Below are 14,897 nucleotides of genomic sequence, written 5' to 3' on the forward strand. Positions count from 1 at the left end.
TGAAAAAAATCCATGTGCCATGAGGAAAAAAGATGAGCACCTCGCAGTCGGGCAGCCGAACACACTTTGCTAATCGCGACCAGTCTATAATTACTACTTTTATAAACATTGTTGTCTTAAAAAAATTACGTCCAAGTTAAATGTTCGCAAAACGAAACGCGCGTTTTCCCCACCTTAGCTACCTTTTACCCTACTTTTCATTTCGCCACTTCAACCCCTTCAAACTGCGTATTTCAACGTTGTTACGTTTTATTCCTCCTTTTTTTCTACGGCCCAAATTTATGTCCAAGTGTTTCTGCCTGCGACGCAAAAGCGTAGAAAAAGAATCAGGCTTGGGGTAAGCCCAAAACTTGACAAGGGGGGGGTGAAGGTGAGGAAGAGGGATTGATAGATAATACGCGTGAAAAGCTTACAGAGCAAGGTTTAAATAACGATCAATGCTCCTTTACTTATGAGTGCATTACGTTTCGTTATCCTCCTGGCATTTTATCCTGGCCGATGCAGTTTCCCTCGTAACCTCGTTCCCAGGATCATTCTCTCTTAGGGGCGGGGAGAGAGACACCCTGGGAACGAGGTTGTTTCCCTCGCTAAGCTATAAACTGTAGATAAGTTGGAATGTTGCAAAATGACTAACCTGAAATCAAAAAGAAAAAAGAACGCCTGATCGCAGGTTACAAAATGACTAGACCAGATTAGGATCGGACACTCTAGCAAAATTGTACCAAACACGCTCGCTAGTGTTCTGCTCACTGTTGGTCCAGGGCTTTAATAAATCGGACAAAATGCTGACAGTAACTAGTTTCGAAAGCAGATTTGTACAAGTATTCATCGTTGATTTTAAACTTGATTCTTAATTAGTTTTCTTGGCTAGAATTTTTTTGGGCAACTGAATTGCGACACAATAAAAGCCTTGAATGTTCAAAGTTGTTTCCCTTACGATCGATGCTACACGAAAAAGGCGGGAAAATTTTCGCGCCAATTCGTCAAGCCGCTGGCGGCTTTTACAAGTGGCTTCGTTTGTCGGAGCAACGATTTGTTTCTTCGTTCGAAAACAACTTTCGTTCGTTGATAATAGTTTCTGACTTTATAGTTCCTTCCAAAGGTAATTCACAACTGACACTTGGTGTTTTAGGAGGATTTTTTTGAGAAAGTTGCATTCTTGAGTTTCAAAGAAATGAGAGACCAAGATGGTATTTCTGGTCTGTTTTTCGGTTCTTTGCCAAACCTGGAAGAACTAGTGGCTGCAAAAGCTACCATACAGATGAATAAGGACGACGAAATAGGCGCTATTCAGCCCATGTGCTGCAGGTAATACTCTCTAGATAGCCCTGATTTTATTTTAAAAGTGATTTCAATAGGTAATGTTTGGAATTAGTAGACCGTCTTGTAGGTCTTTTAAAAATCTCTGGCGTTTGTTTTGAAACGCACGCTCGATATTCAACAACTTCTTTTGCAATCTGCAGAGAGCTAATTTTCACAGAACCCAAAGTTCTTGTGTCTCCATTATTGGAAGAAAGGAATCAGTTATTTCTCATAACACCGGTTAGTATGGATTATGTTAAGTATACTTTATTAAGAAGCCTTAAAACAGCAAACGTTTGCCGAAGGACTCAGTAGTTATTTTAGCTTTGCTGGATTTGGTCGGATTTCACCAAATTCACGAGAGTGATCAAATATTAAGTTAATTCTCTTACCAAATCAATAGAAAGCTGGTGAGAATAACGAAAATCATTAACTAGGACATGTCTAGCTATCTTGATGTACCACAAAAGCTCTCAGAACCTATATTAAAAGAAATGTTTAGCTATCAATATAATTAAGTCACAGTCGCACTTTTAGTTTATTTGGCACTGTCGTTGCCAGGTTTTTTCTTGGCAATTCCATTTCACTGACTCTTTGTTCCATTATATTTGTTATATTTAGAAGTTAACCTTCCAGTCCTCTCAATTCCAAGAACTACTGCAAAAGCTCAAGATACAGGTATATGCGACGTTGTTTTTCTGTTGGTTTTCAAAATTTTCAATTTTGTTAATTTTAATACCTTCTGTAGCCCCAAGCTTTGAGGACAGAAAAATATTCTCCAATCCCTATAGAAATCATCCATAAGCCATACAGTTTTTTTTTCTGACAGAAATCCATCCTCTTCTTCTTTACTAGAAACTTGTTTTTTTACTTGTTTTTACTTTGAAACTTGTTTCCCTTTCATGTAACATTTCGTTCCCGTATTTGAAGCTTTCTATTCAGTTTTTACTTAACAAATAAGTTTTTATTCTATTAGCAGAGCACAGAGCCAATGGATCTGACAAAGAGATTGTTTCAGTTTTGTTTTTCTTTCACGATGAAACAAAAACTTGCACCACTATGGAACAAGGCTGGGGAGTTTCTTGTACAAGGTATTGTTCATTTCATAGGTAGGGTAAAAGTGTTGTAGTAAAAAAATATATAAGTCAAGCCGTCAAGTATGCTTTATCTTCAAGCTCAGAACCTTACAGGCAGCTGCAAGAAAGTTTACAATAGCATCACTGTTGAAATGCAAAAAATAAAAAATAAAAAAATAAAAACAAGCAGTGCAATATTTTACAAACCAAAATATTTCGTTCGCTGCAAACGCTATATTTACCATTCCAAAATGTCAACAACCTTTTTTGTTTCGCTGAGTGGCACATCTGAAATATTATCCAAAAAACTTCTATCGTAAATTAAAGAAGTAATTGCCTGACATAAAACAGCATAAACAGAGAAGTTCTGGTTCTATAAGTTCTATAAGTTTATTTATTCATTGTCAACCCCTTATAAGTGTATTATTTTATGACAGACTAAATTTTTTATTGACTTGCACTTGTAGGTCGTGACTTCATGCAGGAAAATTCAAAACTAAATGCAATCAGTAAGTACTGCTTTTCTGTATTTTTGGTCTTTAATCACAGGACGTAACGTTACCTCACATTGCTCAAATTCACCTTTCTTTGAAACAGTGGAGTATACTTAACGTGTGTTAATTTTCAAAGTACCAGATTACAATAGCCACACTTCTGTCTTTGCCGATCATGAAGTCACCCAATGTTACTACAGGAGGAGCGTGATTTCTGATTTCTCTGGCTTCAAGCGTATTTTCAATAGCCTCCTTCCCCTATAAATTGTTAACCGAGAAAATGGCTGCCCCCTTTAATCCTCATTGCCTCCCTCCCCCCCCCCCCCCCACCCAATAATTAATGGATAAATTATAAGCGAGGTTCGATTGTATGTGCATATGAGATAGCTTGATTATGTGTTTGAAAACTAATTACAGCTTTGGAAGTAACCATAAGTGACAAGATATGCATTGGATTACAGGCTTGTTCTCTGAAATCAACGCCATGCAAGGTAAGACGGATACAATCATGTGAGAAAAGCAGCCTTTAAAAATTCCACCCTTGTGACAAGCCGAGCCAAAGGCATTTTTATAAAGTCAGTGTATAAAAGTACTTTTGATTTCCCAAAGCTGAACTCACAAGGGTGTTTTGTAGGCGCTATCATGTTGTACTGGTGATAACCTGCGATCAGGCGTCTTTTCTTTGGTACTGCGCAGCTACTTACAAAGTTCTAGTTGGATTTTCTAACAAATCAGAGCGTTTCCCGCGCATTTCACCGGCTACATGTTTTTATTTTCATAGTTGATTGGTTGATTTAGTTACATTTGTTGTTGTTGTTGTTGTTGTTGGCCAGATGTGATTAACAGAGGGAAATGATTTGCTTAATAAAAGCTATGATTTTTTAAAAAATGTTTTGTTTAAGTTAAGGATAGTTTCAATGACGGAGGTTGATAAAATAAAATACAACATATTTTGTTCTCCAGCCGGAGCATTTCACTGCGTCAACCAGAGCACTGCAGGAGTTTAACACCAACAGTGAAGCAATGATAAGTGATGCAGCTATTTCTGACGATTTGTGCTTTGTGTTGCCGAGGTACGTTTCTTTTCACAAACACCAAACAAAAACTTGTTTCTTGCGGCTTTATTGGTATTTTCAGTTGAACCAATAAATCGTATGTCAGATATTTATTAAATAGTTCTTTTCAGTAAGTAAATTGAAGAGACGCGGTTCTTACCAAAACTGTAGCGTGATTCTAAGAGCTATTTTACAACTAAGCTGCTCATTAACAAACCTCGTTAAGCAGATAAAATACTTTAAAAATTAGTATCAATTGATGGTAGGTTGACAACCTGAAGGCAACAAAAGAAAAAATAACGCAACAGTGCATAAATGAAAAAGATGCTACTTTCCATTTAACACACTTCTTGTACTTCTAACAAGGAGGCTTGTGCAGTCGTCATGTTGTGTTCCCCGCGGACAGAAGACTTACTCTCACAGTGCCTCTCTTCATCTGGCATGCAAAAGATTATTGGTGAATATTTATGGTACCTTACAAAATGCTGTAAGGCGATATGCGATAGACTAGCATTCCATTCCCAGGAGAGAGTAGCTGGAGAAGCAATTTTCTTTAAGGTCGCGCAGGACCCTTGCAATCATTAGTATGTATTTATTTAAAGAGTATGCACGAACTGCCGGACGACTGAAGCCGACAACAAACGAAATATTCATGAGAATGTTTGTTTTTAAACTCTTTTGTACAAGTAATTACTAGTTATTGTTTTCAGCTTTGTGCCACGTGCGCTGGAACATAGGAAATTATCATAAATAGATTCACAGCTTTGAATATATCACACGTTGTTGTAAACACTGACTCGGAAGGTCTTCGGAAGCCTCAAAACCTTCAATTTTGTGTCCAAGTTTTCTCCGCCGATATAGAATTTCAAGAGCTGATTCGCGAGGAACATAAACTTGGTGTACTCTATTGTGTTCTGGCTAGAGCGAATTTTTAAATTTCCTTCTCAAAATGAAGATAGCATGTTTCAAAGTTTAGATTTCACATTTTTACGCTCTTAGAAGCCATTAACTTGTAGCAGTTTTTGAAATCGAAAATTTCGTTCTAGTGGGAACACAAAAGAAGTTACGATTTATCACTAAGCTATATAATCATTTAATTTGGTGCGCTGTGCTAGCTGAAAACTTGGACACAAAATCGCATTATCTTCAGTTAAACTTTTAAGGGCTTGTAACATCACAGACAACGGCCATCTCTCAGTAAAAGGACAATCATGATGTAATTCCATCATCCCTGAGTATCCTTATTAAATTTTAGAGGAATCGATATTCAAAATGTAGCGAATTAAAGCTTTACAAGATAGCACTCCAACAAGAAATTTGACTAATGAATTTATTAATGAGCAAGGGTCCTGCGCGACCTTAAACAGAAGAAGACTTTGTGCATCAATCTTATCTCACCATTACTCATTCATTTTTTGCAGCTTGAAAAAAGGAAGAATATTTAGCATAACTCATCAACTACCGGAAGACTGCCCGTTCGCAAGTTACGAAGAACTGAGAAAACATTGGAAACTAATGGTAAGTAAAAATTTTTGGGTGTCAAATTTTACCTCGTATGTACAACTTGAAGCTTTGACATGGACAGGAAAACGCCACTCAACACAAAACTTCCTCAGTCTTTTACTGTAATTAACTCAGTCGGGAAAGGACCAGTTAATGGCGAAGCCGGCCTCCGAGACAGGTCTGACCCCGCCCTTTTTTAGTGTCGCTGTTACCAAGCGATTGATCGCGCGATGAAAGGAGCACTCGTACTCTCGAGTGTTCTTGCCTGTTTTTGATTGGATAATAAAAGTCGGAAACGTTACCAGTGTTTCAATGACGATTTTTAAAAGGGGCATTTCTTCAAAAAATCGTTCCTCCTGGCCCAGTGGCTCAAGGATGGATAACGGTATCCAACGTAGTATGTTTTGTCAACACCTATCCACTGGATAGCGTTTTATCCGATATAAAGAGATACCCACCATTTTAACAACCGAATCCTGACAGTGAATGTATTCAGCAATAAACAAACGTTTACAAGTAATTTCATAATAACAGCCATACTTACATTTCATACTTACTCCACAGTATGGATACAGACTTCCACCCGAAGAAAACGTCTTCTACAACGTCCATTTCTACTACATTAGAGGAAAAATATTTACGTATCCTTCTCACAAAGTATTGACAAGGGGTGATTTGGTAAATATACAAAGCGATTAGTTTCTAAAGAAGCTGTTGTACTGCGACGGCGCGATGGGCAGGTGAAACACTAAGCTTATTAACCTTAAACCTAGGCTCGATTTCCGCCGATCTCTTGGGTCATTTTCCATAACAGCAGCCGGTAATCGATAGCAAATTTTGAAACGGGACAACGGTCTGCCTCTCAAACCTCAACTTTCGAAAAAATTTCTAAGGCAGTTAATTTAGGTTATCGACTTCGAATTAATAATTGTAATTGGCCGTGTGATTTGCACAGATTTGGCTGAGATGAAACCTTAAATAACGTATAAAACTACTATGGCAAATAATTGTTTTCTTCGTTAATCAGGTTCAATTTACCTAGCTCTTTCATAGTAACATGACCGTTGTAACGCAAGTAACAAACTCGTGCTTAAAGGTAAAAGAAGTACACCCCTATAAGGTTTATCAAAATCAGAATCAAATCACAGTTTACAGTTTACAGGGCAGATCTAGGGGGAGGGTGCAGGGGGTGGCCACCCCTTCTTGAGATGAGCTGCGGGCAGGAGCCCATCAACTGGAGCCTCCATACGTACTGTACCCTTGAGTCAACCCTTTCCCGTATATTTTTATTTTTAGAAACACATTTCCCGCGAAATCATTGCTCCTGCGGTCAGACCACATGCAGCGCAGCTAGGGCGACGATGTAAAAAAAAAATGGCGGTCAATGTCGTACGCACATTTCCTGTCCGTTTTCCTTTATAATTTTATCTACTTTCCTGATTTTACAGCCGAGAGAGCCTGGTTTACTCGTGAATGAATAACGGTTAAAAGTTAATTAATAAACCACTTTTTTGTCCTTGAAACTGAAGTCAGTTTAGTCATGGCGTTGATCGGGGGTTGATCGGAAATGTGTTTTTGCTTCAGTTGCTTGTTTGAATCGTTCCGATTTCTGGTTTGCACGGACTTATTACATGCAGTGTTAGACGTAGACAGTACTGTGAGATTTGACGCTGGATTTGTAAGATCTATTCCCGAACGAAAGCAGAAATAATTTAATATGGCCGAGCTGTAGCGAACGCGTGTTCTTTGATACGGCGACAAACACTATAAACGTGATGCTTCGATGCAAATTTCGACTATCCGTATGCTTCAAGATCCAGCCAATATAAGATCATCATGCTTCGAATAAAACCTCAGGAAAATGATATGTGTTTGTGTCTTCTAAAGTCCAGCAACTGGAATTATGGCAGAGATCGTTGCATATATAATGAGTCGCTGTTGCAGAGGTGAGATATTGCGCATCTTACAATTTTAAAATTATACGCGTACAGGCCAACGGCCTGAATGTTACATCTTTCTTCGGTTAGAGACCGTGTGATCCGCTTATTTCAATCCCCGTACATTTCTTTCGCTTTGTATGTTTCCAAAGAGAACTCTTGTACTATCTGGAGAATTCTAAAGCCGAACGGGTCGTTTAGCCGGAACGGCTGTTTAGATTCTAATGTTTGTCTAGTGCCTTCGCCACGAAGGACCAAACCTGTCAACCCTAAGCGTTCACAAGCTAGCGCTTGTCTGAATTATATTGTCACTCAGAGTTTTGAATGCCTTGTAGAATTGGATTTGCAATGTGTTGGTACAGGCCAAAGTGCGTACCTTGTTTATAAATTTATACCATTGTTACGTTCGTTTGGTGTGAATGTTTACAACCCAGTAAAATTTATTGTTCGCAACAACGATTAGAATTAGAATCGATCAAGCTTTTATCAAGCTGCCTCCTTATCAGAAGAATTACACGGCAAATAATATTGACCGATCTGTTACGCCTACCCATCATCTTTTCAAAATATATTCGTAATTTCGCAGTTGCGAGATCGGTCTCGGCGCCTTTCGATTCGAATAATTGCTCTTACTTTTTTTGACAGACCTGTACAAAATTCCGCAGTTTTTTTTAGTCATAGCATTACTTGATGTCATCCTTTGAAGAAATACTGAATTCAGACGACGAAAAGGAACATCATTCTGCAGTCTTCCGTTCTTTAATATTTCGCCATTGTTTTAGATATCACAGCTTGCGTAGCCACAGCGGAATGCAACAAATGATTGACAGAGGCGCGAAATCTCCCGCGAGAGACCCCGGGAGATTAGTTCTAAAAATAAATTAATACGGGAAAGGGTTGACTCCAAGGGTTAGTATAGGAGATGAAGGCTCCAGTTCATGGGCTCCTGGCTGCGGGTTAGTATTCGCTTTTAAAATCTGTTTACGTCACCAGTCAGTAACGCCATTCCTGGATGCGCACCCCCTTCTAAGAAAAATCCTGAACCCGCCCCTGTTACAAGACTAGGTGTTGTATATCTTAACGCAATTCAAACAGGTACCCAGCGAGTTGCATCCGCAGCAGTCAGGTTTTGGTGTCCCCTCGCTGTGATCACCAGCTGATTTTCAGCTCATTTCTAAGGGACCTATCATGCCGCATGCCAGCTGTGTGCGGGACACCCTTAACTTTGACTTCTTCTCCACTCTACCCAACAAGCAGACTCCAACACGCTACCCATGCAAACCACAGTAACTTAACCAGAACTGCACCTCCTCAGTTCAGCCACTGCAGACCATTTACCATCCAGCCACAGCGTATACAGGAAGCTACAACGCAAACAGGGGCTTCTCCTTCAGCGTCTCAGGTGATATCGTCTCAGGCATCTTCCCTAATACAATCTCTAAAAGGGCGCAACAATGCTGTTAATCAAGCACTGGCCACGCCCGTTTGTACAGCGCTTACTGACCATTCACTGACACCTTTTGTTCCTCGTTTCACCAGTACAAGGGTAATGCGCTCCGATGACTCTGAGCGAACAGCGCCTACCAGCTTAGTTAGTCCTTCTTCGTCTGGTGCACGAATTATTCCCATGTTCTCGAGGAAAAGAGTGCAGAGCCATGTCAAAGAACCAGCAGGGAATAAGAACATCAGACAGACAACGGCTTTAACAAGAGGGGCTGCACCGAAGGCGACAGCGGCTGAATCAAGAGTGCCTATGGTTCATACCACTGTTCACGCGCAAAACGCTTTATCTTCAGTTTCGTCGCTAAATTCACCGGGAGCAGTAGAACGGGCAAGGATGGAAAACCCATTTGAAGCGAACAACATGTCCCTGGACCATACCCTGCCCGAACAGATAAGCTGTCAAATCCATCAAAGCAATATGATGATGAACGGAGGTAGAATCAGTCAAGGCATTGGTGAGATTCCTTCGTTAACCTTATGTCAGGAGTGGACGATCGAATCAATGTCCAAGAATTCCTCTTTGACAGTTTTCCATCAATCATCATATAATGGGCATGATGTTCCTTTAGCACGCAGTCCTAGTGTTTCGACGCAAGTTTCAAAGTGTTTACCGGAGACAAGACCCGGCCTTGTAGTCACACCAGCGCCTATTGGTGGACATCTTGCTACCTCGTTCACAAGCAACACACCTCGGGGGCCAATGGGAGACACTGTGAGTCTAAATATGGAGCAACGGAGCATGAGGGATGAAAATTATTCAACACTGGGTGGTACTGCTATAAACAGGCTTCCCACATCAGTAGCAGGTCAGGTCCGAGAAGGCATTGGTCTTGGTCAGTTGTTTCAGCCTTTTTCTACTTCCATTCAATCAAGCGGCGTCTTAGCAAGAAAGAGACAGGTAAGTAAAAAGTTGTGCGTGCATAGTTAACTATTGTGCGTACTTCTTTTATCTAATATTTGTTCCCCTGCAGTGTTTCGGTCCAGCTTAATATTGATGGATACTGGCAAATTGTAAAGAAAGCTTGACAGAACGCTGGGGGATAATCTGCGACGGACTGGAAACATGAGATGTTCTTGGGCCTGATACCTAGGGGGAGGGTGCAGGGTATGCCCCCCCCCCCCCCCCTTGAGATGACCTGCGGCTTTCTAATATAACTGGTATTCTGCAAGAAAAGAATTGTGTGATTTGTTGGTGCACCCCCTCCTAAGAAAAATCCTAGATCCGCCCCTGTCTGGGATTGATATGATTGGGTACCAGCAAATTGCTAGAACAACCAAACAAAATGCTGAGGGAGAAGGGGAGGATACAATTTAAGACAAAACTGCTGAGACACTGCCATTAATTAGAGTTGATTTATTGTTTTCTGATTATCTTTCTTCCTCCTCCCTCTTATCAGTGTTGTTTGGGCCCGAACGCAAACGCTCGCGGTTAATTGTTCAGGGTTCGCGCTTGACTTCTACAAAGCGGGTATAAAGTGCGCAAGCTTGGTTTGTCTCAACAGATTTTGTCCGAAATTGAAGCATCCCATCCAGGGTAGAGTAACAATATACTCCTATTCATTTCCTGCTAGAGTAACCGAAGTCTGAGGCAGCAGCACTAATCAGCCTTGCTGTCTACTTTGATGTTGCTGTAGGTCAATGGCTTTCCAAACGAAGTTACGCCTTCAAAAAAGCCCAAGTCAAAGCCTAAACTCCAGGAAAACGTCGATGTAAGAGAGCTGGCTATACAGGATCAGGTAAACCGATCTTTGCCTTTTTCTTAAGTCTACTTTATACAGTTGATTTTTATCTCAACCTAGCAGTGACTTCCTTGGGATGGGGGAGAGGCGATGCTCTCTTTGTGGCCCTTTATCTGCTTTATCGCCCCTTTTTGGGTTCAAAGGCATGTTTTGGCTCTTACTTCGTGTAGAAGACACAGTTCACCTATAACAATAGAGAACAAAAGGACAAAAGAACGAGGAATAAAATAAAACAATAGGTTTGCGAGGCAGTATTCTATTGTGACGTGTTCTGTGCTTCTACACGAAGAAGGAGCCGATGTTTTGGTTCCGCTTAGGGTACGGTGTTCCATTTCAAATTTTCAGTCAAGGCCTATTACGGTACCTTTGGGTACATTTTTAAAGTAAGCTGCAAATAAAGAACAGGAGCTACTTGTCAAGAAATCTCTTTTGCCTGGAACGAGGTTTAGCGTAATGGAAGATACGAACTTGTACCACGCCCCCAAAATGGCAATTTTCAAACTTTTCAACGAGCATTTCCGTTACTTTTAGATGGGAGCCGCCTCCCCTGCCTAGCAAAGATTGCCTCGATTACCGAGACTATATCTGTCTACTTTAGCTCCACAAGGTAAATACAGTGACGTTAGCTGACTGGCTCAAAAAGCGAGGTGTTGCTGTGAAATCTAAAGACAAGAAAGCAGAGTTGGCCAGTAAAGCCAGGCAGTACCTTGGACTAGTCCAACATGAACAATAACCACCACGAAAACTACTATAATATCTGTTATGGAAAAGTACATGAGCCCGCGATTTTCTTCAGAGGCGTTGCTAAGCAACATAGATTGTCCAGGTGGAAACAAGCTGATGCGACAAGAATCTAAATATCTTCTGGTACTTTTACAGGCACCTACCAAAAATACCTCGAGTGAGATTGTCGCGACATATAGCTATAACTATGTGTATATAAAATTGTACAACACTGTCAAAATATTGATGTTTATTTCTATTGAAATGCATTTTGACAAACCAAGGGAAAATTCTTCGACAAACTTATTGCTTCAGTATTTGCTGCATGCTTGTATTTCCGAGTAACAGAATTGTTAATTCGTCGGAATCACTAGCTCGCTTGTTTACGATAGAAAGCATAATAGTTACAACGCTTGATAAACAAGCAGCGAAGTTGAGTTAACTTTTTCTATTAACACATGACTTAATACTCGATCTGTGACAAAGAAAATTGAAAATAATTTCTGCAATAAAAGGCTTCATTTAAAACCAGTTCACGCCCTTTCGCTACCCTAGTAACAGAGGATTTGTTTCTTCTTTCTTCTACGGTGGCTATTAAATTGTTTTAAAAGAGCGCGAGTGAAAAAATGGCCGCGTTGACGATTTCTAGGGAGAGAAGATGAAAGTGCTGTAATAGAGAGAGTGAAGCCTATCATAAAAGGTTCTGTCAAAGGGGGGTAATAAGAGAGGGGCTTAATTAACAGATCTTTCACGGAAGCTCTGTAAGTTAATCGGGATAAGAACCACGTCATCTGTGTGGAGACAAAAAATAATCAAATTATAATTGAATGTAAAGAATTCGTGGAATTTTAAGGTGATAATGATTAGCCATTACTAAACAGAAATATTGAACATTTTACCGCAGTCAGGGGATATAGTATTGATACAATGTAACAGTTTGATGATTATTAAGACACTGCAACTAAAAACGCAGTCGAGTTTCTTTCCCCCTTTAATTTCCCCATCCTTGTTTTAATGTTTAGAATGGTTCAGTTTTCTACCAAAAAAATGGCAGAACCCATTTCAAAGCAGGGCTGAAATTGTTTAACTACTTATATCAATCAAAACTAGCCTAAAAGAATACAGGCCTACTCAGTATAGAGAGCGAAGACATATTTAATACTTGTATTATTAGAAAACCTAGTGATAAGTATGTCCTCGTAGCATCTATAGCTACTTAAAGCTTTCGATAAAGAAGGTGGAATGTACTGTGTCATACCTACAAAGCCGCGGTATGTCTTCAAAGCCAATATAACTCACTTGTAACGGAAATGAGGGGTAGCTGATTGTGCAAGATTCATGAAAACCTCTTGAGTTATATTTTTACTCTTCACCGCGCACGTGCTAAAGAGCACTAACCAAAAGACATCCACGAGCTAAATTACACGAAAGAAAAGGGGGGGGGGGGGGGAGAATTTGGCGCTGTACTTGATCACAGCAAGGCTTCATAAAACGAGTGATATTACAGGTATTAAAGCTTGGAAAACAACTTTCTAAGCACTTCAATTTGAAACAACTGCATTGCTGAAACCTTTCTATTTCTCGACGTTTCGCGAGCACACTACACGCGACTTCTGAAGCGTCAGTGAAATGGATGTATTTTCGGCAAAGCGCACACGAGCGGACAAAATCTGACGTCTCTTGCCTTTCAGCGCCCATTACTGTGTTACGAAATATCCTCCATGTGGTCAAAATGCGGTTACAAAATCTCTATCGCAACGTGTTGTTCGATACGATATTGCTCCACCACACTGAGAGCCTTCTAAGTGGAAAACGTGCCGCTACAGTGGTCAAACCCACGCTTTCTGTCAAACGTTAATACCACCGCATTCACTATTTCCCTGCTTTTAAATTAGCAGGTTATGATTCAACAAATTTTTCTGGTTTGCAAAAATTAAGTATTACATATTTAACCGCGAAAATTCTGCGATTTCCTCATTTTTTAGGGCAATCGTAAAGAAGAAAAAATTTTCCGCATTTTCACAGTGCCTAAATAACAAGAATTTATGAAATTTGCGAAAATAAGTCAATTAGTGCAAGTAGCTGTAAAAATCCGAGTCACAATCGAACATTTCTGCGAGATTTTCAAAGATGAAGATAAAACTAGACAACATTTTGACGCCTATATTTTAAATGTCAATGAAAAAGGGCTGAGTTACGCTGAATCATTCTTGAATAAACTTTGCGATAGGCGCCATTGGTTTTGCGGGTCATTAGTTAACAAAAGACCCATCTTTTGAAAAAAAAAGAGATAAAAAAGACGAAAAGCACTTAGAAGTGTAACATCAAAACAAACCCCTTAACAGACAATCGCACCATAATGTAATGAATAGGATTTTACGCAAACAATTTTGGCTTTATTTGACGAAAGTTCCACAGAGTGACCAACATTAAATTACATCTTACAATAGCGATACATTGTAAAAAAAAAAACATCAAACTAGAGGACGGTGTCTTCAATACAGAAATTATATGTTACCAAATTCGCGATACAAAAATTCAAAGAAATTTCAATGCAGGCGTTTGGCAGTAAAATGGTTTTCGAAGCAAAGGCTCAGCAAAGCAAAATCTGAGAAATGGTAATATCAATTTCCAGTCACAAACAAGTCCGTTAACTTCGCTACGATGTTATAAATAGAATTGCGTCAAGAAGACCGCGGTTCTATTAAGCTAAGCTTCTCAAGCACTTCAAGTGTCTACAAAGACTTGATGTCTATCGATGGCAAATTAATTAGCTCTATACGTAATCGTGGTGTAGTTCTTTTTTGTTCTTTATAAGGGCCCTTAGGGAAAGTACATCTTCTGGAAACACTTCACAGGATGCCGGTTCCTTTTCGCATTAACAGCCTCTTGACATGCAGCCAAGCAACCTAAACGCTCTTTAGCACATAATAAGTGCATTGTCGTGGGCATCGAAACAAAAATCAACGCCTTTGCTACTAAAAAGTTCAATGTTCTCAAATTATGTGGACGATTGAACAAACCAAATAACCACGCAAACGAGAACAATAAAAATGCGAAAGCGCTGGTTAAGGCTTCGACCGTCGAACGCAAGGCGGGAAAAATGATCGGAAACATAAGCAAGCGGAAAAATCGCCTCGCAGCCATTTTTGCCTCGCGATTTTCTCGCTCTTTGCACAAACATCTGAGGGAAAGTAGGAATGCTTTGCAGTCCAAGGAAGATTTGACGAAGTGCTTTCCAAAGAACCCTTTAAGCTCCAAAGTCAGTGACTGAAAAGATTTTTAAGTATGGTAGAAAACTTGAAGTGAACACTCAACCACGTTCCCAGGGTCTCTCCAACCTCCCCCCCCCCCCCCCCACTTCTCTCGCTCTGGGGGGCGGAGAAAGAGAGACCCTGGGCGAGGTTAGTGAACAATGTAGTTTTACGAGGTGAATGCCTGCACAAAGACTAGTATAACACCATTTTCCTGTAGCAAAAAATTCAGTTTCCAAGGTTGTCGAAAGCTGGTCCCTGGGGACGCGGGCTCTGGGAATGGATGGCTCAAGGATGTCCGCGCATCATCA

General features: G+C 40.1%; 1 protein-coding gene and 1 long non-coding RNA gene across 3 annotated transcripts; one reads left to right on the forward strand and one right to left on the reverse strand.

Moving 5' to 3' along the window:
- Positions 1-1,031: 1,031 nt before the first annotated feature.
- Positions 1,032-11,886, forward strand: LOC144649182 (uncharacterized). 2 transcript variants are annotated; one of them, XM_078508636.1, is made up of 12 exons: positions 1,032-1,308; positions 1,464-1,542; positions 1,924-1,980; positions 2,282-2,393; positions 2,846-2,887; positions 3,290-3,363; positions 3,836-3,945; positions 5,349-5,445; positions 5,995-6,071; positions 8,463-9,768; positions 10,505-10,606; positions 11,208-11,886. In XM_078508636.1, the coding sequence occupies exons 1-12, from the start codon at positions 1,175-1,177 to the stop codon at positions 11,340-11,342; spliced, it is 2,325 nt and encodes a 774-aa protein (XP_078364762.1). In that variant the 5' UTR covers positions 1,032-1,174; the 3' UTR covers positions 11,343-11,886. The 2 variants fall into 2 exon arrangements, with proteins under 2 accessions (XP_078364762.1, XP_078364763.1); XM_078508637.1 differs by lacking the exon at positions 11,208-11,886 and having other exon boundaries at positions 10,442-10,577.
- LOC144649183 (uncharacterized) lies at positions 11,629-12,739 on the reverse strand. Its single transcript, XR_013569851.1, has 2 exons — positions 12,591-12,739; positions 11,629-12,123 (listed from the first exon to the last, which is right to left on the reverse strand). It is a non-coding gene; the product is annotated as an uncharacterized LOC144649183 (long non-coding RNA).
- Positions 12,740-14,897: the final 2,158 nt, after the last annotated feature.

This window comes from Oculina patagonica, chromosome 4, assembly GCF_052425735.1.
Source record: "Oculina patagonica isolate OP01 chromosome 4, crgOcupat, whole genome shotgun sequence".
NCBI classification, from domain to species: Eukaryota; Metazoa; Cnidaria; class Anthozoa; order Scleractinia; family Oculinidae; genus Oculina; species Oculina patagonica.

Coding starts and splice junctions, on each gene's coding strand:
- LOC144649182 (XM_078508636.1), top strand. CDS start 1,175: ATGAGAGACCAAGATGGTATTTCTGGTCTGTTTTTCGGTTCTTTGCCA. Junction 1,309..1,463: donor ATTCAGCCCATGTGCTGCAG/GTAATACTCTCT, acceptor TGCAATCTGCAG/AGAGCTAATTTTCACAGAAC. Junction 3,946..5,348: donor TTGTGCTTTGTGTTGCCGAG/GTACGTTTCTTT, acceptor CATTTTTTGCAG/CTTGAAAAAAGGAAGAATAT.